At 40.6% G+C, this 27,689-nt stretch overlaps 5 protein-coding genes and 1 long non-coding RNA gene across 16 annotated transcripts; 2 read left to right on the forward strand and 4 right to left on the reverse strand.

The window, feature by feature from the left end:
* Window positions 1-734: 734 nt before the first annotated feature.
* On the reverse strand, window positions 735-7,074 carry pou6f1 (POU class 6 homeobox 1). Of its 9 annotated transcripts, XM_084681153.1 has the most exons (14): window positions 6,714-7,072; window positions 6,306-6,387; window positions 5,928-6,051; window positions 5,373-5,452; window positions 5,049-5,163; window positions 4,688-4,874; window positions 4,389-4,522; window positions 4,022-4,247; window positions 3,538-3,782; window positions 2,972-3,091; window positions 2,546-2,776; window positions 2,187-2,313; window positions 1,926-2,094; window positions 735-1,793 (listed from the first exon to the last, which is right to left on the reverse strand). In XM_084681153.1, the coding sequence occupies exons 6-14, from the start codon at window positions 4,863-4,865 to the stop codon at window positions 1,445-1,447; spliced, it is 1,779 nt and encodes a 592-aa protein (XP_084537279.1). In that variant the 5' UTR covers window positions 4,866-4,874; window positions 5,049-5,163; window positions 5,373-5,452; window positions 5,928-6,051; window positions 6,306-6,387; window positions 6,714-7,072; the 3' UTR covers window positions 735-1,444. The 9 variants fall into 9 exon arrangements, with proteins under 9 accessions (XP_084537279.1, XP_084537274.1, XP_084537277.1 ...); XM_084681148.1 differs by lacking the exon at window positions 5,049-5,163 and having other exon boundaries at window positions 5,373-5,417; window positions 6,714-7,073; XM_084681151.1 differs by lacking the exon at window positions 5,049-5,163 and having other exon boundaries at window positions 6,714-7,071.
* A 767-nt stretch (window positions 7,075-7,841) lies between these two features.
* Window positions 7,842-11,383, forward strand: dazap2 (DAZ associated protein 2). Its single transcript, XM_084679690.1, has 4 exons — window positions 7,842-8,000; window positions 8,670-8,788; window positions 8,861-9,109; window positions 9,238-11,383. Exons 1-4 carry the CDS (start codon window positions 7,988-7,990, stop codon window positions 9,364-9,366), a joined length of 510 nt encoding a protein of 169 aa, XP_084535816.1. The 5' UTR covers window positions 7,842-7,987; the 3' UTR covers window positions 9,367-11,383.
* A 336-nt stretch (window positions 11,384-11,719) lies between these two features.
* On the reverse strand, window positions 11,720-13,865 carry LOC146251896 (uncharacterized). Its single transcript, XR_014732037.1, has 4 exons — window positions 13,775-13,865; window positions 13,264-13,312; window positions 12,701-12,760; window positions 11,720-12,489 (listed from the first exon to the last, which is right to left on the reverse strand). It is a non-coding gene; the product is annotated as an uncharacterized LOC146251896 (long non-coding RNA).
* A 224-nt stretch (window positions 13,866-14,089) lies between these two features.
* On the reverse strand, window positions 14,090-18,902 carry bin2a (bridging integrator 2a). Its single transcript, XM_084679685.1, has 12 exons — window positions 18,813-18,902; window positions 17,446-17,561; window positions 17,208-17,288; window positions 16,893-16,947; window positions 16,658-16,752; window positions 16,481-16,576; window positions 16,248-16,355; window positions 16,086-16,171; window positions 15,851-15,926; window positions 15,621-15,703; window positions 14,859-15,513; window positions 14,090-14,738 (listed from the first exon to the last, which is right to left on the reverse strand). Exons 2-12 carry the CDS (start codon window positions 17,527-17,529, stop codon window positions 14,715-14,717), a joined length of 1,443 nt encoding a protein of 480 aa, XP_084535811.1. The 5' UTR covers window positions 17,530-17,561; window positions 18,813-18,902; the 3' UTR covers window positions 14,090-14,714.
* LOC146251898 (uncharacterized) lies at window positions 17,806-20,658 on the forward strand. Of its 3 annotated transcripts, none has more exons than XM_084679687.1 (6): window positions 17,806-17,913; window positions 18,100-18,223; window positions 19,118-19,223; window positions 19,482-19,588; window positions 19,815-19,987; window positions 20,090-20,658. In XM_084679687.1, the coding sequence occupies exons 2-6, from the start codon at window positions 18,112-18,114 to the stop codon at window positions 20,366-20,368; spliced, it is 777 nt and encodes a 258-aa protein (XP_084535813.1). In that variant the 5' UTR covers window positions 17,806-17,913; window positions 18,100-18,111; the 3' UTR covers window positions 20,369-20,658. The 3 variants fall into 3 exon arrangements, with proteins under 3 accessions (XP_084535813.1, XP_084535812.1, XP_084535814.1); XM_084679688.1 differs by lacking the exon at window positions 17,806-17,913 and adding an exon at window positions 17,951-17,969; XM_084679686.1 differs by lacking the exon at window positions 17,806-17,913 and having other exon boundaries at window positions 17,929-18,223.
* A 651-nt stretch (window positions 20,659-21,309) lies between these two features.
* Window positions 21,310-27,410, reverse strand: racgap1 (Rac GTPase activating protein 1). The gene is made up of 17 exons (XM_084679684.1): window positions 27,221-27,410; window positions 26,783-26,873; window positions 26,430-26,632; window positions 26,151-26,293; window positions 25,889-25,958; window positions 25,703-25,756; window positions 25,540-25,617; window positions 25,330-25,447; window positions 25,065-25,204; window positions 24,687-24,851; window positions 24,488-24,583; window positions 24,209-24,407; window positions 23,851-23,956; window positions 23,638-23,770; window positions 23,277-23,406; window positions 23,035-23,140; window positions 21,310-22,412 (listed from the first exon to the last, which is right to left on the reverse strand). Exons 2-17 carry the CDS (start codon window positions 26,865-26,867, stop codon window positions 22,337-22,339), a joined length of 1,902 nt encoding a protein of 633 aa, XP_084535810.1. The 5' UTR covers window positions 26,868-26,873; window positions 27,221-27,410; the 3' UTR covers window positions 21,310-22,336.
* Between the last annotated feature and the right edge of the window lie 279 nt (window positions 27,411-27,689).

Consider the following 27,689-nt stretch of genomic DNA (forward strand, 5'->3'; position numbering starts at 1 on the left):
TTTGTGCGCACACGTATTGTATTGGACCAAAGCCACCTGCTGTATTGGAATGGAATTACAATTTTCACACAACGGTAAAGGAGGCAAATGGATAAGTACACACTTTATTGTGTTATACAGTTGTTAATATACAAAATTATTGGATTATATGCAGTTATTCACTAATTTATGTACCTGTATACCATATTATTGCACTAAAAACAAGTAAACCTAATTGCAGATACATATTTTCTTTAGAGGCAGTTTAAAAAAATGATTAGAAGTGTATGCATGATATTCTTGTGTACATGATTTCTACAGTCAGCATATGCATTTGCTACATTTTTCAAAGCTGTAGGTTACAAAACATAAGAATAAAAACTGAGAGGGACTCAAACAATCTCAATCAATGTCATATTTTCACCATGTGATCATTGTGTAAAATCATCACCCAGAAAAACAGGCCCTGGTAGCTCCAGAGGGCTGGCTGTGTTCTTGTATGACAGAACTCTAGCAATACACTTAACTCCATAAGGAACCAGGCCTCAAACGTCCCTTTAGAGTGGACAATTCAAATGTAACATAGACAGCTGAAATGTTTTTAAGTGCTCAGATTTTGTTTGTCAATCTGTCAGTTTGAGATGATCAATTGTGCAAAAACATATCTTAAACGTAAACTTGTCTTGCAAATTAACTTCCAAAATACTAGTAATTATAACCTCATATTGACCCATCAATTAATTCAAACACACACATTTATAATCAATTAATCAATTTGATTAAGTTTGATTAGTTTTTATTTTAAGAACCTTCAATACAGAGGTGAAGCTGCAGTCTTTTGAAGCAGCCAATTTGTTAAATGGACAAAGGGGCTGTACTCAATCTTTACCATGGTAAACAAAGGGGCAATGTTCTTTTCTGACACAGAATACTCCCTTTAAGTAGAACACTCACACATTACATAAGCACAAAATATAGAAACATAACTGAATAAGCATATACAAATTTTAAACCTACTGTAAGGTGGCACCAGCATAATTGTAACAATGTTACAATGCAATGAGTAACAATGGGACCTAATATTAAAGAATATTTGGACCCAAATTCTATATACAGTCACTTACAAACCTGTATTGCAAGTGTATAAAAACACTTATATCAAATTCAATTCACTGTCATACAGAATGGTATGATACTGTATATTTACTGATTAAACAAAAAGTTAGAAATTATGCTAAAGGATAGTTAATCTCTCGTTTACATGCAATTTCTTTTTTTTTCTCTTTATCCTCTCTCACTCACACAGACAAGCACATCCCAAATATGGTGATGAATTCTGAGCACTTAATGTTCACACGGCAAGATTAAATTTAAGTGCTACTTCCTTCATCCTGTCTGCTAACTTTAACAGTTTCCAACTTAGCATTTCTCCAACTCTACTAAACCATGGCGGCCTCAGATAGTCTTAATGCTGAACCTGAAATACGTTGATCTTGCTTGTGTTTTTCAGTGTTTGCCGACGATTGCAGAACCACACACGGACCACCTCACGGTCATAGTTGAGCTCCTTGGCAATCTCTGTGATCTCCTGGCCGGTGGGTAGGGCATTCTTCTCAAAATAGGTGTTCAGTACCTCGATAGCCTGTGGGGTAAAGCTAGTGCGACGTTTGCGTTTCTTGGAAGGCTCACCACCCACAAACTCCATCAGATTCTGCTGGCCCTTTTGGTTCCAAAGCTCTGCTTCAGCCAACCACCTCTCCAACACAGGCTTCAACTTCTGAGCACTCTTAGGTGTGATGTCTAACTTCTCAAACCTGCAGTAGAGAACAGACGGGAAGACAAAAAAATAAGCATGCACAAACCAGCATGGATATCATTTTAGAATGGATCAATCCATCTACTGTATTACTCGGCCAACTGTCACCACTCAATGACAGAGATTTTACCTGCAGATAGCAGACTGGCTGTAAGCTGGCCCTTCAGTTGCAGTGAGAGCCTGTCCCACTTGTGTCTGTGTCAGCCCTAGGGAGAGCCTGCGGATCTTAAAGTTCTTGGCAAACTCTCGAATCTCTTCCAGATTAATACCCTCTTCATCACCGACTGCTTGTTGTGGCTCTAAAGACATGAGGGGGCCAGTTATTAATATCCACCTACTTTAAAAACTCTCTATTTGGAGAAGGGGTGCATGTGCAAGGTGATGTACTTACTGCTGACGAGCTGACCAACTGTGGCGGTGTCTCCACAGGCGATGGGAACAGAGGAGAGGGAGGTAACAGTTTTCATCACGGACGGTTGTGGGGCGATGACCACAGGTGACTGAGAGACAACTGCTGCCTGGTGGGGAACACGATGATGTGGGTCAATGAAGGTGGTAGTGATAGATTAGGCCTGATTCACATTTTCAAAAACATTATTCTGTGGAAACATTCCAGGAGCAGGACCTACTGGAACATCTAGGCAGTTTAATATCATGTACAGTGAAGCTATACTTGACTGTTGGTAACACAAGTTTACAAAAAACTATTCTGAAAATCTCATCTGTGAAAATATGACCCAAGAACTGTACCTGAGTGCTGGGCTTGGAGAGTGTCAGCGTGGCAGCTGGCTTGGGCAGAACAGCTGCAGAGGTGGGGACTGCAGGTCCATTCCCTATGGTGGCTATGATCTGGCCCTGAGTGTTGAGGATCAGCTGTGGGGCGACAGTCTGGACCTGCAGGCCCTGGAGAGGCAGAGCTTGAGTGGCAGCACCTCCCGTCAGAGAGGCTGGATTCACCAGCAGAGGGAGAGTTCCAATCACCTGCAGAACAAAAGGAATCACTGAACTTTTAACGGATATGAACAGACATACTTCTGAAATACACATGTTATGAACAGGTTATGGATGATTGCTTTTACCACTGTTAATGTTTATCTATACAGTATGTGGATGCTTTGTAAAAAGGTAAACTGTGATTTGTTTTCACCAAACCTGATGATTTTGTAAATAACCTACCTGTCCTTGTGCATTGGTGATGATCTGACTGGTGAGACCTGACATGGCGTTGGCAAAGATGGGGGTGGAAGCAAGGGAGCTTATAAACTGGGTCTGGGCTCCCAAAGACGCAGCACTGATCTGAGAATGAAGAAACAGTACTCTCAATATTTGCTGTACAATGATAATGACAAGATCTACAGTATATTCATAAGGGGATGGAGAAATCAATTCACATTTGATTTGCGATTCAGTCTGCGAGCGATTCACAAATGTATGTGAATCGATTTTTTGGGGGTGATATATATACAATTATTTCATTTTGCATATATATGTTTAATTGTTATTATTTGTTATTTATTTTTATCTCTGAAAAATCGTGAATCGATTTTTAATCAAATTGTGACCCCAAGAATCGATTTGAATCAAATTGTGAGGTACCAAAAGATTCCCACCCCTAATATTCATGACCATATACACAGCCAACTAATTAAACAGCTTCTCAGCCGGCTGTCATCGATTACATGTATAGGACAAAATACAAGCAGTACAGTACAAACACACTGAATTTAAAAAGGTGTTCTTACAATGGCAGGGTTGATGGAGAGTCCTGCAGTCTGAAGTGTTGCCACTGACACATTGGGCTGAGAGATCGTTGTCATGGCTGAAGCCATCTGGGCTGCAGTAACCTGGGCATTGGTTACCTGCGTAGGCTGAGATGTCACCTGCTGTACAGCTGCCTGCATTGACTGCAGAGAGGCTGTCTGAGGCTGAAAGACTGTCTGGGCAGGATTCTGCAGCTGAGGCTGGACGGAGTTTAGCACTGTGGCAGCTGAGGTGAAAAAGTAAACAAAGAGGCTTTAGTGTCGACGTTAACATATGGAGTCATTCACTCTCATACATAAACATCCCCAACCACAGACACATACAAGGCAAGGGCAAGACACTTCACCCTACTTGCCTCGGGGGGAATGTCCCTGTCTTTACTGTAAGTCGCTCTGGATAAGAGCAACTGCTAAATGACTAAATGTAAATGTAACATACAGACTGAGTTCATCTAAAATGTCCTACCTTGCAGGCCAGCAAAGGGCAGTTTGAGGAGGCCTCCTGCAGGGTTGGGGGCTGCGAGCCCAGGGAGGGTGGCTACGTTGGTGGTGGGAAAGGTTAGCACAGCCAGGCCTCCCTGGCCCCCCATTGACCCTGCCATGCTGAAGGGGATGAGCAGGGGCTGGCCCAGGGACCCGGTCTGGGCCATCATTCCTGTCATCAGAGTGGCCAAGCCATCCTGGGTCAAGACCTGCAGTGCAAAAGGGATTGGTGAAGAGGGCAAGTTCAATTAGATCTAGGAGACAGAAAGGAAGGAAATATCCAGTGTGATGCATATTAGGTGAGGGAATCGGAAAACAAAAACACAAATAAATACGGGTCATGCTCTCACCTGTGGACAGCCCTGCACAGTTATGGGCATGGTGGCCTGGGTCTGTGCCAGCGCCACACTGATGGGAGCTGCTGAAGCCAGGTTCTGAACAGCGGAGACTGCTGCCTCGACAGACACCACCTGGTCACCTAGCACTGACAGTGAGAAACACTGCTTCTGTTGTTTGGAAGACAAATGTCATGTTCCTAACAAGTAAAATACATTGACAACATACCACATGCGTTACTCTTGTAATCTATGCATTATTACTTTTAAAATTAAACATAACTAGAGTCAAACCAACTCTGCTAAGGGCTCACCAACTCCCCCAGTGGTGTGGGGGGCAATCGGGCTGTCTTGAGTGCTGGCCTCAGACTGCTCTGGGGCCAGACCACCTCCATCCTCAGGCCCAGAGTCAGTCCTCCCATCAGAGACAGAGGATGGAAGAGCAGCATCCACCTCCACCTCTAGCACACGGATTGTCTCATGGCCAGACATCACAATCACCTGAACAGCAGTAAGTGGGGACAGGATAATACCAAGTCATGTAAAAATGTTACTTTACTGATACTTTTACATTGTGTGGTCTGTGGTAGATATGCTGTCATTTAGTTATTTTAAGGAAAAAAAATATGAGTCTAGATATACAAAACAGTTGGTAACTGACACAATGTATCATACCTAGGGTCAGTACAAGTCCCCAAGATTATGGAATTTATGATCCGTCATATAGAGACTCATCTGTAAGCATTGGTGCCCCCCCTGGGAGTGTGGAATCAGCTCTGCAGTGGTTTACCTTTCAGAGGAACCACACAATGTCTGTGCCTACACAGTAGCAGACCATGCAGCAGACCTCTACATGTACTTCTTTACATTTGCATCTTCAAAGCAGTGAGAGATTTAGGAGTAAATGCAGCAGTCAGAGACTGGAGGAAAGGCAGACAGATGACTGGAGCTGGAGGCTGAGATGGAGAAGGACAACGCAGGAGAGGAGAAGATGCATACCTGGTTGTCTTTGGCAGGGAATTTCAAAGTGCAGGAACCTAATTGCTGAAAAAAGACCTCTGCAGTCAGACAGTGAATGGCTAAAGAAAACAGAGAAGCCGAGCACATGTTAGGACAGAATGAACCAAAACAAAAGGACACAAATGACATGACCACATCAACACAACAGACAGCATCAGCCAACAAGCGGTTACAGCAATGCTTTATGAAAGTTCCCTTGTCATCCATGAAATACATTGCTTTGTTTGCTGACTATGAGTATGTGGGACATAGTCAGCTGAGTAGTTAAAACTATATTGATCAATAAGGATAAGAGACTGTGCTTAAATCTATTGGACACAAAGAAAGAGATATCAGCTAAAGACATATCATGTGATTGTCAGCCTTGTATTTCTTTGTTTGTAGTGAGGCATTCCAAATATGATATGGTGACATATGGAGGTTGTGACAACTTATGACATGATGTCAGGCTAGGAAGCAGAGGCAACACAGGAGTTTCTGGAATGTTAGATGGGGTATATCAGGTAGGGTTGACAAAGAGAGGGAAAGTGATACCTGTTCATTGACAGTAAGGGGTGCATCATTTGCAGGCAGTCCCTGGGAGTCCATGGTTCACTGCTCACACCACCAAGTGGTTCACTGCTCACACCACCAAGTGGTTCACTTTCCTCCTTGCATTCTATGAAAACAGAAATATCTTTATAAACAGGTTTTCTACATCAGTAAATGCTTCGTTACACGTGTGAGCTGATGCTATTCTACTAAATAGGAAACTGTAAAGGCCGTTGGATGTCATCATTTGACTGACTTCATCATGAAAGATGATCAAAACGAGTTAAATATACGTGACTTCCGCACAAAATAAGGAATATAATAGCCAACATTTAATTGAACTGTAAGGCCCTTTGGAACTGTATGACTAAATGCACACACACGAATAACTGTTTGTGTAGACCCAGGTCTCTTGTGTTTCACACGTCTTGAGTATGAGATCTGCCAATCGTCATCGTTGTCCCTAAATTCCCAATAGAACGTCACAAAACATCAGTAACGTGGCACACCATATAGAAATAAACAGCTATATGCCAAAACTTCAGAATCGGCACCCCACCCCCATCCTATTTCAATAAAGTATTGCCGTGAGACTGCGGCGACAAAACCCATACCCTGGTCCATTTCCTAAGTCCAAATGTTATGTATTTCCCTCTCTTTATCATAAATATATAAATTATGCTAATTAAGAGCATTGCATATTAACCAAAATCTCATTTCCTCTCGCCATTTCGTCGTGGTAGGCGAATGGCAATTTTGAAATAGAACCAGAATGTCTTGACAACTTACCGTTAATAGGTGTTCTATTTTCAGTGATTCTCCCCTTTAGAGAAGGTTTGCCACAGTTTGTTTTAGTCACCCATCATTAAAAATTCATCTCACAGCTTCCAGACAGGCGCTATGGCAGCACACAAAAGAAGTATTTGCATTGTTAAGCAGGCTTGACAACGTTAGGATCTGTCTTTCTCAATATTTTATGATGGTCTCTTTTCTACTGCTGTCCAGATCACCAAACAATGGCAGAAGTGTCGCGTAAAACCATACTTCTGATGCAAAGTCCACCTAAATTACCACAAAATTGGCCTTTTGCACTACGTCATGAACATAATTTATGCAAGAAAAATCTTGCATTGAAAAATGTCTGCCTCGACTTGAGAGGAGCCATGGCTGCCTTAAAGGGAACGTACTCGTTATACGCACTTGGAGCCTGACCATGTTAGGTGCGGGGACACAATGTGCTATTAGCTTGCACATAAGTGAAACCGAAGATAAACAAATGAGTCTCAACCTTTTCATTGTTTTGGATGTAAACTGAATAAATAAAACTACATACAATTTAAAGATTTCTTTGTTTCAAATGTGGCATTTTTTATTTTATAGCCTACACTTTTATAAACAGACTGTTCGAAGAATATTAGCCTATGTATCCATATAACGTAGCTCTTATCAAACCAGTTAATTGTCTTATATGGTCTTCGTTGCTTTCCATCTTTTTACAGCCAGCTGGCAGCGAGTGGCATTTGCATGCATTTGTACTCTATTGCCATGGAGCTCGAAGGAAGAGCTAAGATTTTTTTTTACCTTTAGAGCTCTATAATACTGGTGTATATGTACATCCAATAATTGTATGATTTAATCAATATGCAATTACTGAATATGGTTGTAGAAGTTTTTTTTTGTATCTCACTCGGGTGTGTATGGGTGAGGGTTGGAGGGGTAGCACATATGCTGCATAAAAAACTCCTAGATGACTAGCTTGATTCAGTAGCTAGCTCTCTCTAATCTCTTTAATAATGTCTATTTTGTATTAAGTAACCACTGTATTGTATTAAAATGCAGGCACAGGCTTGTAAGTTCATGTAAAAACCATGCACTTTCACCCTTAGAAATGGGAGTGGCGAACATGAAATGACGTAACTACAGCCACCCACCATAACAACATTCGCTAGCTGAAAACCCGTGGAAAACAAGGAAGTGAACTGTCATCTAGTCTGAAGGCCCAGCTGTTGTATAACTATATTCCGTTTTCTTCGACTAAAAGGCCTACAAATCTTTTCAGAACAATGAACAACAAAGGTAGCTAAAATATTCAGATATTGTAAACGGTCTAGCTGCAAGGTCCAGACATTTCAGATAGCTTGTATCTGCAGCTTTGTCCAAGATCAATTTGTTTATGTTACGAGTGCGGCCGCCAGTGTGCTAAATGATTAATTTATTGTATATGAATCTAATGGTTCGGCGTGAAAAGTATCGTCCACGACTGCCTTAAAATGTATATTGTACGATTTATTGTCCACGAAATATAATTGTTATCTATCAACACAATTAGACCTTGGCACACGATTTCAGCAAGACGCTCTGCCTTTATGATTTTTCGTGCGTCCACGTGACCTGACACTACCTAGGTTGTACAAAACGAATTGACACCACCATGGTAGCTTGTTAGCTTAGCTGCAGCTGTGGGTTATTATAAAACCGATAGCTATTGTTTGTGGTCGCCAACGCACCGTTTGTTTCCGAAACTGTTATTATAACTCTACCAAGCTTCGGCATATTACCATAACGGTTACTTGTACAGCTCACAGTAGATAAGCTATCCGCTCCAATCAAGCTGATTGACCTCAATAGATGCTAATTGTAGATACTAGCAATATGGCTGCTACCCATTTCCCCACACCAATTTAACATACAATCATGTATTCAATAAAACGGTATTTTCTCATTTACAAAACGAATATATTACAGGTTCATATCCCCAGCAAGCTGTGTACCCTCAGCAGAACAGTGCACCTATGTACCCACCTGCAATGCAAGTGAACCCTCAGGCACCTCCTTACACAGATGCACCACCTGCATACTCTGAGGTATGTTTTTAAAAATGTGTTTCCCCCTCATTGATGTACAGCCCCCTGCTAACCCTTTTGTAATTTTTGCAGATATACCAGCCCAGATATATGCATCCGTCTCAGGCAGCTGGCCAGTTGCCTCAGATGTCTGCTGCCTACCCCGGTACTCAGATGTACATGCCCCTACAGCAGACCATGCCTGTTGGAGCAATGGGTCACAATGTTCCCATGGCATACTACCCCATGGGAGCCATGTATCCCCCTGGCTCTACAGTTCTGGTGGAAGGTGGCTATGATGCTGGAGCTCGCTTTGGGGCTGGCAACAATGTTTCCATTCCTGTAAGTAGAAAATAACACTTTCATATTGATTGGCTAGTGTAGTTCACAAGCTGTTAATTATTAGATTTAATCTATTAACTTCTTAAGTATTAATATACATGCTTACCTGTTTCCCTTCCACATTGAAGCCCCCACCCCCAGGACACCCCCCTAATGCAGCACAACTAGCAGCAATGCAAGGGGCCAACGTCATGATGACCCAGCGCAAGAATAACTTCTTCATGGGTGGCTCCAATGGAGGGTATACCATCTGGTAACAGCAAGAATTTTCCTTGTCAACTTCACCTTTACCGTTGTCCTCCATTCCTACCCTCTCCTGTTCCATCTGCCTTCCACTACAGGCTGCTTGGACGTGCCACGATACTGATATCACCTAATGGAATGTAATACTTGTCTTTAGAGCCCTGATCAAGGTACAGCACTCCACCTCTAATCTAGAGTCAGACCAGTGAACAGTACTAACAACACTGCCTCTAGAGGGGAGACGGTAATTAGTGATGAAACCCGTTTTTAGAATGCAGAACTGACTCCCTGACCCTTACAAACATGGGTGAATATGAGAACAATTGCAGGATTTTGACATGCAAATATGGTGGTTTTCTGTACCTTATTGGGTAACTGTAGATAAACATAATCAGGTGCCAAAGAGCACTGGACTTAGCCTAAATAAAAATAAATTAACTTAAGTAAACTTAAATAAAATTCAAGGGATGAAATTCAGTGCAATTCCAAATTTAGATTTGGATAGAAAGGGTTGGTTGGCTTAACATTTTAGCAAGTTGTTTATTCCTCATTCCAAGTCGGATACCCAGCGTTGTACATCTGTGTTTGATTATGTAGAGAACAATGACTCATTTTTTTGTCTTCAAATGTAATGTAAGCTTGAACATATACAATTAGGAGTTTTGAGTTTGTATGCCACTAGAATAATTTAGCTTGTATCACACTTAAGGTTAAAATAAAACATTAAGCTTTTATATTTCATTTCAAGGTTTTCAGTACTCTTTTTGCACATCTTTAGGTGGTATGTTTTACTTAATTGCTAGTTATTTACTTAGTATAACCAATGAGCTGGTTGTACCAAAGATCGGGTCTAGAATGCACTTAATGTTTGGTTGTGACTTTTATGTAACTTTGATCCTTCAAATGGCACAATTTAAAAGCAAACATATCAAATTAATTAAGCAGTGAAGAAGTTGTTGGTACCTAGGCCATCAATCTGGAATGTCTGTGGTTGCTGTCTTATGTACTGAAGTACTTCGATGTCATTTCTTGTAATTGTATTCTCATTGTTCTGCATGCACTTTTACATAATTTACTTTTAAAAATGTTGCTGTAGATTCAGATACTTTCCATACAAACACTACAAACATGGATTTCATATGCACTGCAAAATATCCACTTGGAGGGGCTTCAGTTCTTGGACTCTACTATATTACTAATGCTTTACTATCCCTCATCTCATTTGTTCAAAGACAACACAAAAAATAATGATATTGCATTATTGGATAACAAGGATGCATTGCTGTTTACACAACTATTTCTGATCATTTTTGTGCTGCTAATTAAACTACCTTACATGCAGAAAGTAATAAGATATTGTAGAACACCATTTCACCAATCATCCAGATTCAGTTATTAGGAATTTCTGTAGACGTTCCCATTTAATTTCCTGCCATTGGTATTGCCTAATGTAGAGTCATACGTGTCCAGTTAGGATAACACTGGGTATCCGACAATGTTTTTTGATTGTTGTGGCCCTCGTGAAACGAGTACTCAGTGAAAAATGAATTTTAAGTTATTTTGGTCAGGTTACAGTTGACCAGCTGTCTGGAAACCTGTTAGCATGCAGCCAATAGCACATACTCTAATATCAGAAAAATTGTATCCACAGTAAAACTAGTCACACCAGTACCTTTCTTGACATGCTTGGCATGTCCTTCATTATGCATGAGTCTCCACACCTCCAAAACACAAACTGATGCTTCAAAAGGGTCACAGCTTTCAAAATGTACAAATGAACAAACCTATGTATTGTCTTTCTTTCTATTCCATACATTGACATTGTTGTGCTTGTAATGTAACATAATGGAGGCTTGGTCCCAGCAATATAATGTACTGTAAAGCTTGCCAGTAGATGCCATGCCAACCACAGCCAGTGTGGAGTAGAAGTCTCTCTGTCGAAGGATTTATGGACATTTATAGTTCAGGGATTCTCTTTGAAATTTTTATAATATGGATAAATGTATTAAAGTGATTTGATGGACTTTGGAACATATTCTATCTTTTAAGGTTACTAAGAAGGAGATGAGTGTCACTTGTTTTCTGAGACATGTGGCAAAGACACAGCTCTTTGCAGAAGAACTTTAGGTGCACTTAACTTTTTTTACACTAAACTTAAAATTTAAGGTGAAAATTTAGAATAAAGGCTATTTTGGAAATGTGAAATGCTACCTGTTCTTTAGTTGTAAGTTTAGTGGTTTTGTTTCTTTTCAGATAATTATTTAATTTTTCAACCCATGACACGAGGGATTTCATGACTTATATCAAACCTCTAAATACTGTCAATACACATTTACCTGTTAATACATTAAAAGACAGTTCTAAAAAAAAAAGAAAAAATAGCTTTATTGCCATCTAGATGTCTCTGATAGCAGCATGTCATATCAGTGACCAAATCTTGAAAATTTAACCATACAAACAAGTTTAGCCAGTAAAAGTAATATATGTAACAGGGAGCATACATTCATCATTTAGCTGCCCATACCTAACAAAAAGAAATAACCAATAGTAAAGTATGCCAAGTTATAAATAACAGACAAATACATTGTGATTTTCACTCAATATTAACATAGAAAATAATAAAAATTCAAATGGCAGATATAACAACAATAGTAATGAACATGGGAGTGGGGAGACTTAATAAAGTGAAACTGTCCTGCTTCTTCTCCAGATGTTTAAGATATCTTCTACCTGCATACACCTGCTGTGTCAAACTGTATAACCAGTGTTTTTCCTTCACTGTAAATCTCATTTTAGCCCAGCTCATTTACCCAAATGGATGATTGTGTTTCGCAGAGAAGAATCTTTAAAAGTTAATTTTCCTATATTGGACTATCATATACAGTGGCATCCCTTTTTACAGGCAATCGATTTTTAAGTTCCTCTGGGTGGAGGACTTCCCTTTATGTTTGCCTTGAATCTAGTTTAAATGAAGTACTCTTTCTTTTCACCAGCCACGGGTTCCCTGTGGTCCAGATCAGGGTCATCACCAGGAGCAAGTTCCCCTGTGGTTCTGTAGTCTCCTTTGTTATGACACAGGTAGCGGTAGAGGAAGAAACCTAGACCAGCAAGAGTCAGCAGTACAAGGACGATAACCACTATGGAGAGAACAAGAGCCTGTGAGACACTGAAACAAGGTGAACTTTATGATTTGACATAATCACCATTGCTTTAGTACACTGGCTAAATGTTCAGAATATCTCACACACAAGGTCTTGTAATATTATATTATTATATCTGTAGCCTTTGTTGTGGAGCAATGTAAGAAGGCGTTTCCATCCTGATTGACATGACATTGATGGAAATTACCTCCGATCACAGTGGAGTCTGTATGACTGGAAAGTGCTGTTGTGGGGCTCATTTCTGTTGCTGAAACATGCAAGTTAAAAAAAAGGTGAATACAGCTTCTGGTCCTTGTGTGAAACTGCATAGGTTTTTTTCACCATGAATCAGAACTTTTAGGACAGTAATCTGATTATCAAGGGCTGAAACAGAAACAAGCCAGAACCTCAGATCAAATCCTGCTTTAATTTGGCATCTACCTGACATTACACAATATTTTAATCAGAGGCAAACCAACTCAGCAGGTCTGGAAAAGGTGTTACCAAGAGGATAAACGTGGCATATTTGTCAGTGAATAATATATCCTACCTGGAAAATTAGCCTTAGATATACTGTATATATGTAATTTAGTCTTAGAAATATGAAACAATGGTATAAGGTAAATTACCTCAGTGCCACTTTAACAAGTTTCATGACAGTTGTTTTTCTGTTTTCATGACTAAACTGTGAGATCCATGAGATCCAACAGCACAAACATGTAAGCTAAAATAATTGTGTTTTGTTTAACAGGAAACGAAGTCCCACCTTACCAGTTATGGTTGGAATGGAAGTCATGTTGGCTGGTGTCAGCAGTTGGATCTAGCAATTATATCAATAAAATACTGTAAACAAGTAGGTTAGGCCTACTTAGCGGTTACAAAATCACACTAGCTGTTACTGACTCATTACTAATTCAATTGAGAGACACATGCAGTAATCAACCGAAAACGTTCACACTTAGGCTACTTGTTGTCAATGTCACATCACAGAAACAAAGTGAATGGCAGCAGGTCTTATAAACCAATTTCCAGCATAATCTTTACTGCCCAAAAAGGCTTTCATTAAAGTGCACTTCACGTTGAATTCTGTCTATTTAATGTACGTAGGTTAGCTAGACTAGCTCACTAAGTGAGCACAAAACACTTGCTCAATCAATGCGTTAAATAGTAATTACTCATTAGCTAGTTAGCCTTCAAACTTCCTAGTTAGCTTCATGCATGAGTATCGTATCAATGAATCAGGCATGATTCATCACACGGTGATTTTGGTGAGAAAACTTACCTAGCCGTTGTCAGCTATGGCGTGTTTTTCTAGTCAATGAACGCAATTCGACGTAGGCTCCAACAAAACAAAAATCTAAAAGTTACCAGCTACCTGGCTAACTATAGCAAGCACACCCAACGCATCCAGAGCACAGGGGAAATTCTTTACTCAAGGCGTGCTGTCGGCTCAAACTTTCCTGACGCTTTTTTTTTGTTGCGCGTTCACAAAAATGCACGCACGAGTTTTTCCTAAATCCTGGGGTGTGACCTATTGTGTGGTACAGATGTTATGAAAATGTATCTTAAACAAACCACGGCCGCGTTTTGTGCCTTTAATCATGAATTCTGTGGAAAAAATGACACTTCAAATGTTCACTATACTCAAACTATATTCTAAATCAATATTCAAACATCATCATTATTGTTGACACATTTTAAAGGAACAGGGGAAATGAATGTATTAAAAGTAAAATGTCATAGAGGATTAGATAACTGGATATGATTACTTTTCCAACTTTTGGTGGCCTAAGAACCATTTTCAATTGTAGAGATAGATTGGCACAAGCTTGTGCACAGCAATAGTACACATTATTTCTGAAATACATAATTATCCAATTAAGAACATTACATGAATTATTGTCCCACAGCAAGACATTTGGCACAGATTTCCTGATCTTGCTCCAATAGCCTTTTGCCATCTCATCATGACCTCAGTCTCGATAATTTAACTTAAAGCTAGCGCTGTGAACAGGATAAATACAGCAATACATGTGGCATTGTGAACGATGTTACCTCAAATTTTATGATAGCTAAACACTATACAGATTTAGGCAAAGTAAAATCATAATAATCTAAGTTTTTAAAATTAAAATTAGATCAAACTTTGCATGAACCTCTTCTTCAGATGGCACGGCACTGTGCATGCCACTCAGATCATATGCAAAAGCGAACCATATCTCTTAGACTTCTGTTGTTCTGTCACCCTGTAATTCAAACAAAGCCAGGGTTACAGTTACTCTACAGTGGATTAAGATCTGTGTCAAAGGATTACTAGAAATTATTAGAACTGTTTGTATTTGTTGTGGATCTTGTTAGCAGCTTACCTTTTGGATGCATGCAGAACCATTGAGGTCATGGTCAAGGCTGTCAAAGACCTCGCCATTCTTCAAACCATTGGCTTCTGGCAGCCCAAGGGCAACAGGGTTCTCAGAAGTCTCTTCAATGTGCAGTTTGGGAAGGTTTGCCCCAGAATGCTGGCGCTCCAAGCTCTCAGACTCGTGGTTGGTAACTTGGAGATCAATCTCTGTCAGAGGTGGGCATTGACCTTCTGTTTTCTTATCTGAGACAATATAATGTTGATCTGAGGATGGTTCAGGCTCATCCTCCTTCACTCCCTTTTCTTCCTTCCCCAGGTCCTTCTCCTCTATCTCTAAATCATGGCCACCCCCAGTGGCCTCTGAAGGGGGATCATTCCCACCAAGCTCCGACTTCTCTCCCGGGGAACCATCACTACGGGTGGAGGCTGCGTCCAGTTCCCTGACCTCTATGGCAGGTTCCTCCACGGGCTGGGACTGAGGGGAGACTGAAAGGGTGCTGCTTTGTGTCTCGTCATAGTTTAGACTATCAGGGGACCTTAAGCTAGACCTTAGCTCTCGACTAGAATGGCTTGGTTTAGGACTATAGCTTGAATGGAAGTCAGAAAAGCTGGACTTCCATGCCTTGGGAGACATAAGTGAGCGTCTTTTCAAAGAGCCAGTTCTGAAAGGTAATTGGAATAAAAAAACATTTTAGCCAAAAATTTGACTTAAACTCGACTTTGATTAAACTCTGAGTGCATCTAAGGAATAAATGTGAATCCCACCTACCGCTGCAATCCTTTAACAACAAACACCTTGTCTGGATGTTGAGCCTGTAGATCTTTTATCACACTCTGTAAATCTTTGTTGAGCTGGAACAAAGTATGGTGTCACTTTATAAATGAAACTAACGTACAAACTCAAGACTTACCAATACAAACATTACCAATTACAACATTTTGACAAACCGAATCAAGTATTTTCAATCTGTAATACAAAGTTGATGACAACCAACATACCGTGCTCATTTCTTTGAAGAAAATATCCCTTATATTTGAAACTGCCGTAAAGACTGACACATAGCATCCAATGCGGCTTCAGAAACAGACAGAATAAACATTTGTTCAAAAACACTTAGGTGAGCTCAATGTTTGGGGCTTCAATCATTATTTACACAGCTAATCAGATTAATAATCTTGGGGAAAAAATTGTATTTAGCTCTAAATAACTTCTAACCCAGGGTCCTTAATGTACCTGTCAAAGAGGACAGGGAGCTCATCTCTCAGTTCTCTGTTGATTCCTTCAAAGACATTCTGAGCAATGTTCACTTCATCATCTGCCTGTACAGAATGAAGCACACCATTATGTGTATTGGTCAAATGCTCAATCCAACCCAAATTGTGTGTTCTCTCTGACCTTGGAAATTTTGGTATCATCTCTCTTTTTAGCAGTCTGTAGCGCCTCCAGGTGGTGACGGGAAGAATCATAGTCCACCAATTTCCTGCCTCGTTTAGCCACCCTCTCCTGCAAAATTCACGCAAAATCAAATAAAGTCTTAGATAGGTGTGTGTGAGGGTGTGAGTGCGTGCGGAGGGTGTCACGGATGTGTCTGCACATATTATGTAGGTGTGTATTTGCTCTTGACTTACCCTGACATCTGGAAACTGGCTCATATAAGACTCCATAGTACGAAGGGCCTGGTCTACCAGCTTTGTCTCATAGTCATTCCATAGGAGGTCCTCACCCTAATAAGGACATTAAAAAGGAGAAGTTATACTTCCCTTTTTAGGTCTTCACACACGGGTACACCACTTTCCAAGACTAACCTCTACTATTGCTCCTAAATCTTCTTCTCCTTCCCAGTCACTTTCATAAATGTCAAACAGAGACTGGGAAAGCCGTTTTGAAGCTTCCCGCATTTCTGTAGAAAGTGGAGAGATATACTGTATTATTGGGCCTTGAGCACAGATGGTAAGGTTATAAAGATAGAGAACTATTCACAATAGGGAAATCACCATATCTTAGCCAATTTAAACACCATAGACAAAACAATATGCTCACCATTGACAGTGTTAATGTAGACCTTCAGGTCCTTGAACAACCTGTGCCCATCACTCTGAAAATAGAGAGGCACACACTAATGCATGCATTTGCTACTAAACTCAATTCATTATTCGGCGTGGAAACTTTCCCTCATTGTCGGGTTTATCCGAACTAACACAAAATGCAGTAGAAATAGCCGTTACACTGGTAATGTCATATAGTGTACATTTTATGCTTTCATCAATTTCAAGTAAAATAGTTTAACGCCACATTCACATACACTGATATACATTGTTGGTATTGTCCTTTTAGAGTAGCCTACATAAATAATACCTGTTGGTCATTAAAATTTTGGAGGCATTTGTCAAATTCTTCATCTTTGGTTTCCACTGTCTTTCCTAGTTTTTGCAGGACCTGGTGAATACAAAAAGACAAGCTAATCAGAACTCATCAAACAGGTAGACCTCCAATAAATTGAGTGAGATCAAACCAATTGCAGCAACACCAACAAAGGTCCTTGTGTATATTTTATACATGGAAATATGGAAGGAGCTTGTAGAGAGGATCGTACCTTCTCCTTGCCCCTGCTCAGCTGCCTTTGGACTCGTTTGGCAAAGACCACTGCACCTCCCTTTGGACTATTGCCCTCTGCCATGGTGTGTCTTTATCTTTTCTTAGTTCTTATTTCTACATAAAAAAGTATATAATATTTTTTGTAGAACACAGAACAGTTCAAACTTTTCCATTTAAAACATTATTTAGCCAGATACAGTAAACATTTTCACTGATGCATCATGAACAGCGTTGGTCATTATCAACGTAAATGTCGGCATTTTGTTCATCAACTGGCTTTTCCTTTTCTTTCGTTGCATTGGATGATTACCCAAGACTACAATTCCCATCATTCAAGGAGGACGCGTTCAAATGTTCTAAATCCTCTTCTGCACTTGTTATCTCCACTACGGTTGACTCTCCTAGAAGTTAGAAGCAGCGCTCTTCCGCTCAATACACATCACATGTGAAGGAATATCCTGTTCCTGTAAGTATTATGCGTTTAAGTCTGTTAGTGTGGACAAGTGCGTGATGTAAGGAAAGGTCAGAAAATTGGCAACCAGTAATAGTCACTTCCTACAAATGCCATATTAGCATGGAAGGAGTGAACTTTACACAGTTTATGTGACACCACTGTGTTGGACTGATGTTGGAATACCATTTAATTCTTCAGAAATTGTCGGACATGATAATGGGGAGCACGTTAGCGAAGTGTGCAGCCACCGACCTCGGTATCCAGTGGGTTGGTTGGGCTATAGCGGCTGCTCTCAAAACCGAAAAGTTCTATGATTTAGCAGGTAGGCCCTAATGTTATTATGTTATCTTTTAAGGGAATGCATGACGAGTTTTGCTGCTGTGCCAGCCTCGCTATTACAGTGCCAATACCAATTTTGAATAAATGTGCAGTTGTCTAATTAATTTGTAGATAGCTTTTAATGATTCGCACGTTTAGAAAACGTATCCCCCAAAAAATCATTAGATAACTTGTAACAGGTCATTGTTACAAAACCCTGTTATCTAAACAGCTTTGTTGTGAAACAGTTAGAGGACTCCTCCTTGACTTTATTCCTTATAAGTAGGCCCGTGTGAGTGACTTAATATCGAGAATGGAGTGCAGGCTAAGTTGTGATGTTGCACGCCACGACCAGCAATTTAAATTTTTAGCTAATTTTAACGATTGACATCGGCGTTTCGGACATGACACTTAAACGCAACAGTGGGCTTTAAACACAATCCCACTCTGATTGGGTTAAAGGAATAGTCCTATAATCAATTCCCATATTTTTAAAAATCCTGTTATATTTAGATATAGGCGATAAAATAATGAATAAACAAATCAAGTTTCATAAATTACATTCTCATAGGTTATATAAAACTGCAACATACCTGTAGAATGTCATTAATTGTTGTTTTTTTTGTCAGTTCAACAAATGAATGACACTCCTTTCACTCGTCTTCTCACGCTTCACTTCTGTGTTCTGCGCTCATGGAAATGTTTTAGCCTACCCTTGAACTTTGGAGCCAATTGCCTTTAGGTTCTGGGTAAAATATTCATTGAACACGCCTTACTGTGCAACAAGTAGGCTATGATAGTTAGTGGGCTGAGCCATGGTGCACCATGCCTAAGAGACAAAAGATGCTTAAGAACTTTATATCACATGCTAAACCATACTGTTATTTTGTTTTTTCAGGGTCAGGCACATTTATACTGCTTGCCCACTTGAGTCGTTTCTGGGGAGGGACCGGTCATGTGCGACAGAATGTGCAGACTGGACTGGTGACAGCATGGGGACTAAGGTAAGACCCAGGGACCTCCATCCAGTGACACACCCCCCAAACTGTGATACCCACAATAAACAGCAGCAAATATATGAATATAGGCTGAATAAATGAATCTAGAGCTGAAGCACCAATTCACATGTATACCCTGTATCTAGTCCTAAGATCAGCTGGAACACCAAGCCTTGGTTGCTTCAGAGGATGTAAGTCAGTAAACCTGAGTTAATAAATAATGTTTGGGTTAATGTGAGAGCGGCTGCCTTGTTCTTTCTGCAGGCTTGGTATATTCCTCTTCATGCGAATCCTGAAGGACGGCCAGGATCGGCGGTTTAACAATGTCAGAGACAGCCCAGGGACTTTCTTTGTGTACTGGAGTGTTCAAGGTACTTGGAGTCATCATGGCTGCCTCCTCACCCATACATAGCGGTGATCTCCATAATCCTTGTGTAACCTTGTGTGCTGGGTTGGTGGAATCCACTCACTACTTCTCAGCACACTGATTTTTATTAATGCATACAGCCAGATATGGCAGTGACACTGATACCAGGCTGTAGTTTGTTAACTAGTCTTCAGAATAGTCTTTGATTAATAATTCCCCCTTCCTTTCAGCTATCTGGGTGTATATGACCCTGCTGCCCACGCTCATGCTCAACAGTGAGAGGAAAGATGAGCCCTTGGGAGTGAGGGACTATGTTGGCTGGGGGATATGGGGCCTAGGCTTTGCCACTGAGGCCATTGCTGACCAGCAGAAGTGGCTATTCAAGCAGAATCCGGATAATGCCGTAAGTTAGTAATGACATTTGTAACTAATAAGAGAACTAGGAAACATCTTGGAAATTCAGAGATGCTTTAATCTCTCCTCAATTAACTCACTGTCTTTTCAGGGGAAGTTTATTCAGAGTGGATTGTGGGCCTACAGTCGGCACCCAAACTACCTGGGAGAGGTCCTGCAGTGGTCAGGCCTCTGGCTCTCTGCTTCATCTGTGATGCAGGGTTCCCAGCACTTGAGTGTTGTGTCCCCTCTCTTTGTCTGGTTCCTGCTGCGTCATGTCAGTGGCATTCCTATACTGGAGAAGCAGGCAATGAAGAAGTGGGGCTCTGACCCTGGCTTTCAGGAATACATTAAGAACACTCCTCTTCTTTGGCCGCATCCCAAGTTTTGATGTTCTTTGTCTTCTTCTTGGCTCATGCAAAAAACAGGACATTTATTGCAGAATCCTTTTGTGCCCCATCCTCCCAACATGGTTGTTCTTGTACTGAAGTTCATTCACACACTTAATGGTTGTACTATTATTTGTCAACATTGCTTAGTTTGGCTTATTACATGATATACATCATGCCTATAAAACATTTTTATCAACTTGATTCAGGTGCTGCACACATTGTTATACTTCACTGATAGTAATGATCAATTATTGACAATAAATGGTTCCAAATCTGATATAAAAGTTTTTTTTACCATTATCAATTGATAAATGTATCTATCATTTGGTCTTACAACCAGATCTCTGCAGCCTTTCCATCAAACACAAGCTAGGTGTGGAGAATCATCACCACCTCCATCAGAGATAGTCTCTCCACCTTCAAGAAAAGGCTAAAGACACACTTGTTCCAGGAGTACACCAGCACTTAAATATTTGTTGGATCAGATGTTAGCTTACTTCCTCCAGGAACACAATTACAATTATTGAGGGACTTGTTGCTCTTGTTGGTTAGTTGTATCAGATGTATCCCTTTGTACTCGCTGTGAATTATATTGTTGCTTGCTTTCCTCCAGGTACATTAGCATTTTCGAAAATCATGTTTCACTTTAACTACATGCTCTTCTGGTTCTACCCATTGGCACTTACCGGTATTTGCTTTTCACAATGTATGCTTCAAGTTTTTGCCTACCCACAATGTTTAGGGCTTTCTTGTTGTTCATGATCATTGACCAATGCACTTTTTGTAAAGCTCTCTTGGAAGTCACTTTGGATAAAAGAGTCTGCTAAATGAATACATGTACACCCAGAAGTCTGCAAGATCAACAACCACAGGCAGTGTTGAGGAACATTGCCAGAATAACAGTTAAGTATCAGTAATGAAGGACACCATTAAAACATTCTTTTTTAAATGTACTGTATTAAGCATTTTACAAATCAGACTCCACAAATCAGTTCAAATGTCACAATTTATATTGCATTGTCTGCCTATTATAATTGTTAAAAATTCACTGGTGATAAACACCAGTGATATAATCAACCTCTTATGCAAATCAGAAGGCAGTAAATGATCATAAAGATCCAATACAATGCCAACAGAACATCAGTAATATTCTGTTCATATTATGACAAGGTCCAAGGACCATTTGGAGTGTAGCCTATAGAACACTCAATATGAAAAAAGATGAAATGCTGTCCTTTAAAACATGCAATTGGCACATTAACACTCCTTATAGCTGCTTGCTCACGACTATACATATATCTGATGAATAAATCACTCAAACTTGACCAAGTTGTATGCTGGTGAACATCTTAAAATCAGTTTAAAATCACATGCTGTGGCTTCACTGATACAAACAGAAAATGAAACATGTCCGGTCAAAATAAAGGAGTTGTTAATTTGCCTGTCATTAGAATGCATACATTACAAATACAATAGAATTGTCACATGCAATCTTACTTCAACAGCTCAACTCAATTTCAATGGTTGGCAGTTAAATTGATTTTCAACTACTGAGTGACACATGAGTTGAATAGTATTTTGAATTAAACATTTTTTACGTAAATCAGGCAAAAATGCCGACGCATACAAATTCCTCTTACTGGATAATCACAGCAGGCCACAAACTGTACAAACATCATTCATTGGTTATGATAGTAAAAGAAGAACATCTAAAATGAGCCCAAAAACAAAGCTCTAAAAACACTGGCAGTTGTATTGACTATGGCTGCTTTAAGGTCAGACACACAAAACATAACATCTCTTACCATTTTGAAATATAAAACACACAAAAGGGAGTTTATAGTTACTGTAGAAGCACTGTTAGATTATGTGGAATGTAGAAAAAGTAAAAAAAATATATCGCTGAATATTGCAGGGTTTCCCGGCAGATGAGCAAAGCTGCTCTCCAGATGGATTCCTGCTTTGGATTACTTGAGGAGTGGAGAGGCAAAGAAGTTTCCTTGGCGAGAAAATCCAACTGCAGATTTGCTTTTACTCCCAAATCTGTCAGTCGCAGACATTTGTTGTTGTTAATCGAATGTTTTCATTAAATATATTCAATAAAATAATAAGTTAAAATGCTCCAAATGAATATATTCACTTTTGCCAGGGTCAGCCAAATATAACCTGATATTTAGAGAAACATTAATTACACTTACAGTCTAAACACAATTTTGGATAGTGTTTATAGTCTGTAATCATCTAAGTTCTACTGGGTATTTTTATGTTCTCCAACAACAATTGAAATACTGGGTGACAAGGGACAGACAGGCCCCAAATATAAATCTATGCTGTTATACAGACTACTTTTTCACATGTTGTACTTAGTTATTCTTTGTTGATATTATCGGTGTCCAGTTGTTTCAGGTGACTGCTTAGATCAACTGCAGTCAGGTTGTAAATGCACCGTAATTGCCTCGTAACCTCATTATGGTTTTATGGATAGAGTGTGCTGGGAGCTGTTTGCAACTTAAATGTGTGCCCCTGATGTATAGGCCCTTAAATGGATTTTGGCACATTTGACTTTTCACAACTTCACTAAGGCGATTTGATAAGTGAAAGCAGCCCAGTGGAGTACTACATCCAACATGTACACTATCTGGTATCAGCTGTGGAGAGTGCTTACTTGGGTGTCTTGGTCAGAGTGGATTTCATGCGCTGAGACAGGGAACTGGTAGACGGGGTTTTGTTCATCTGGTGCTCTGGAGTGGTGAGGGGCCCCAGCATGCTTACTGTCAACAATCAAGGAGAAGAAGAAGAAAGTAAACTTTATAATAACGCAAAAATCCCTTTTTGTAATGCAATCTTGTATAGTTTAAGCGGTATGGCCTACATACATGAGAGTTTTACGGTTGAACAGTCTCTCACCTTTGTGGTCAGGAGTGGCATAGCAGTTGGCATTCTCAATGATCATGTGGTCTGGGTGGGGGTGCTCCTGGTCCACCATCATGAACTGGCTCCAGTACTCCACTGGCAGGGCCAGCAAACGCTCCACAACCTGGAGGAACAGGGTTAATACAAGAAATATGAACTGTAATCGCCTTCTAGAAATTACAGCATATTGCACCATCGTTATTCCCGGGGAAGCTTAAGAATGCTACAGGCTAGAATAAAAGACGATCAGAAACTTCTGTTAATCAAATATAAGGAAGATGGAATCCTGTGATCTTTAGTGGAGCAGTACCATCAGTCAAAACAAGCCATAATGCAGTTTCTTTGTGTCTAGTACCTTAGGCTGCCTTTTAGTATCCTGCAGGATTGTCATGGGGTCTGGGTCAGGCACTGCATGAGCAACAAGGGTTGGCCCAAACACCCGAGCCAAATTGGTGATGTCCATTTTTGTGTCCACACTTTGGGCGACTCTGAAAGACAGTCATCGTTTTATAGCATTTTATCAAATGATTCTTCCTATTCAAGTACCAATAACACAATGGAAGCTAACCTCTGTAGATGAATGATCAAGAAGGCTAGAGTGTCCCTGTTGGCCTGGGGCAGGTCACTGATGGTCTGGTACATCAGGGCAATGCTGTTGTCCTCATCAGCCAACTCTGAGGGACAGGACAGCAAGTGAAGACAGCAAGGAAACTTATTAAGAATACATCAAGGGGATCTTGTGACAGAAGTACATAGGAGTATGATAAAGGAACATAATAAAGTGACTGGCAAAGCAATTATCATTCAACATGGCAATAGCAAAGATCATTTTTTAGTCATTTAAGCAAGACGCTAAGCAACCAAGATATAATTCAAACCAATTCATCTTTTTTCTGCCCCAGTCTGAAGTCTGGACCTACACCCACCTGCTGCGTCCATGAAGGCACGGTTCAGACGGAAAGTGAGGAGAGGTTCCTTGAGGTTCCTCAGGAAGTCCTTAAGGAGGCCTGTGATGGCGTGGATGTCATCCACCTTGCATAGCAGAGGAACAGTCTTGCCACGCAGGAACTTCTCTTTCAGGTCCTTTACTGTGCGGTCTGAACCAGATAGGCGATACAGCCCCACCTGGATGAAAGTTACATAGTTAGGTTGTGACATGTTATGAGCAGAGAGCAACAGAAATTCAGACAGGAAACACTACTCACCTCATGCAGCCCCCTCTGCTCAATCTCATTGACACAGTGCACCACCAGAGAGGGAATCATAGGAGATGTGGCCGAGACATAGTCAGCCAGCGTGCCCTGGACCAACACATATCAAGCCAGTTTAGTTCATCAGTCACCAACTTTAGATTTCATAAAATGTTAAGAAGACATTGGTTGATTAGGAAATTGTTCCCTGTACCTCTCCTATTTTGACAGGAGTGCCACCGAGGTTGGGGATGCAGGGCAAGGGACACCTTTCACGACACTCAGGGTGAGTAACAACTCTGCAGTCACGGCACTTCAGGGATATCTTCCCAAATTTGATCCTCTTACCACAGGGCACACATGATTCAGGCTTAATAACCTGTTCAAGAGAAGAAAAGCAGTGCTTGTTAAAAGCCAATAAAAAAGACTGATAAACAGGTCTATTTATGCTTTTGCCTCCAACACAGACAATGTACCAACCAGTAACCAAAACCAGAATGAAACCGACAAGCGTTTTAATGAGAAAGCATTTAATTCAGAAATGGTTTCTCCCTTAAGCTAGAAATGAGTAATATTCAAATCAGACTCCCACCGTTTTAGAACAGAACTCATGAAGACGAACGCCCCCATTGCTCTGTGGTGTGCTAGGCGCCCTTGTCTCTTTTTCAGGCCTGCTGGGCTGTTTGAAGACTTTCTCAGACTGGACAGACTCAGAGTCCCACTCCATGACGCCTTACATGCAAGAGGGATTCATCCAAATAGGCGCACAATACAAGCAAGGGTTATGAAGACATTTAATTTCAGTGTAATACAATGTGGAGGGGGCAGACATCCGGTCCAGTTTTATCCGGTCTTACCAGTCATTCTCTTACTGCGGGTCCAATAGGGAACAGCCTCGATAGTGGAGATGGCCTCCACAGGTCCTCCATCAGCAGGCACAGTCACTGTAGTCTTGGCAACAATAGACTCATTTCCCTGTCACAACAAAGAGAACATTGATCAGTGAATTTCTGAATACTTACAAGCACCTAATTCCTTTTCTGCCATTTACTGTCATACATATTTACCCTTTCCAAAGTTCTGCCAGTTGAACGAGATCTTTTGGAAGCACATGGTGGACCATCAATGTGGTTGCGGGATGAGCGCTGAAATAAAGTTGAACCACATTAGCTGCTAATAAACAATCTATACTTTTAACAAGTGTTGTGTTAAATAAATACATTAATTCACCCTCTTCTCTCTTTTCTTGAGTCGCACAGTCCTCACGACAGAGGAGTCCCAGTCCTGCAATTGATTCACACATACCCAGTTCAAACAGAGCTATGGCAACTGACCCTATTATTGCTGTGGTCTGTGCATAAGCAGAATGGACAGTAGAGAAGAATAAACCTCACTTCTTTGCTTTTTCAAACTTACCAAGGAGTCATCGGTTTTATCATAGCTGATGTCTGACAGAATGGAAGCTGATTCATCAATGGTGGTCAGTCTACAGAGCAGAGAAAACCAATTTAAGAACTAACTTATCCCACATTATCTAAAGAGAAGCTAGTCTATCAACACCAGACTGAAACAAATTCAAGTATTCAAATGATTGTTGTGGTACTAGAAAGATCTCAGTTAAAATCTACATCTCCGTCATGGGTCCTTGTAGACTCCAACTATGATTGTGGATCCTTACCTCCGGCTTGTGTTGAGGTTCGGTGGTGCCTGAGAGCGAGCGTTGAGGAAGGCCAAAGCTGAGCGCTGCTCCTCATTAAGCTGGATGCTGTGGCTGGAACCCTCAGTTATCAGCAGTTCTCTGATGAGCTGGATTTGACGATCCTGTAGCAAAGCAGACCCAGAGAGTTTAACGGGTGAGGAGTTTGTATGTCTCCTGAGGAGTGACCGGTCTTAGGAGGTATAAGCAACAACAAAAAAGGAGCAGAAACTAACAGTTAATGAAAGAAGCTCTCCTCACCAACTTTTCACAGTCTGCTTCAGCCTTCTGGCGTCTGCGAATTTCCACATCAATTTGATTACGGGCATGCTTAAGTTGGACCTCCAAGGCCCCCCTCTCTGTCTCTGCTTTGGATAGTACTTCCTTACACGACCCCAAATCTTGCTCAACCCTGAGCCATCTACGACGACAGTCCTCAAAGTTGACTGCCATCTGAATGAACTCTGAAAAATAATAGACAATGTGTTGTTTAATAATGTCGAGGTTGATGAATTGCTGGATAAATTGATGATAGCTAGCACTAGCTATTTACTTTCCAAACACGGTGTAATGGGTGGCCAATGTTTGCCACATCAGTAGTCAACGTTACTTACGGGGCTCAATGCTCTCATTTAGGATGTCAACCTGGGACCTCAAATTATCGAACACGCTGTGCAGATTTAACACAGCAGTTTCCATGATGGTCTAAGGAAAAATCACACAAACCACCAATAAATATTTATTATGAATAGCCTAGCTATTTTAGCAAGATTTAAGCATTTATTTACAAAATCCGGGCAAATTGTGCTCGACTAGCTAGCTGCTAGCTTTGAAACTCTTAAATACCACCATACTCATAGATACTCATAGATATGGATAAGAGTGTCTGCTAAATGAGTAAATGTAAATAGCATGGCAAAATCTAGGTACAGTAAAGCTAGTTAACTGCTGTAGCACAAACTGTTTACAATTAAACTCTTACTAACTGTAGCTAGCACTAGCTGTTCGCATGCTAGCTATACAATAAAGCAAGTGCGATTTAAGTCACTTACCAATGTGTCCTCCTCTCTTGGTGATGGCAAAAACGTCCCACACAATTATAAAATCGTGTATAACATATACACCTCTGAGTTTAATTTCTAATGTTCTATATTGTCTGCCTAAATCTTTGGGCGAATGCTGCTCAACCCTGGAGACTGTAGAATCAGTTCAGCCGCCTGAACGCGTTCTATTTCAAATTCAGTCCGGTGGCCGAAACAGCCAATCATATCACCGTTCTATGTGCGTCGGCCCAAAATGGGTTGGGATTCCCAAACTCCTTTATGCCAAGCGCCCCCTTACTGCAGGTCTGGGAATTGTTACCGCTCTGTCCCTTGATGAGGGCTAAAATGCAGTGTGGGCAAAAATCGGTTTTAGAACGCTTAAAGAAATTATGAGTATATGAATGAGTTTCATTGGACTCACCTAAAAAATATTTGAAGACAAAAGAGGTTAAGTTAACTGTAAATAGCCTACTGCTGG

Source organism: Hypomesus nipponensis, chromosome 18 (genome assembly GCF_054491055.1).
Source record: "Hypomesus nipponensis isolate SF chromosome 18, ASM5449105v1, whole genome shotgun sequence".
NCBI classification, from domain to species: Eukaryota; Metazoa; Chordata; class Actinopteri; order Osmeriformes; family Osmeridae; genus Hypomesus; species Hypomesus nipponensis.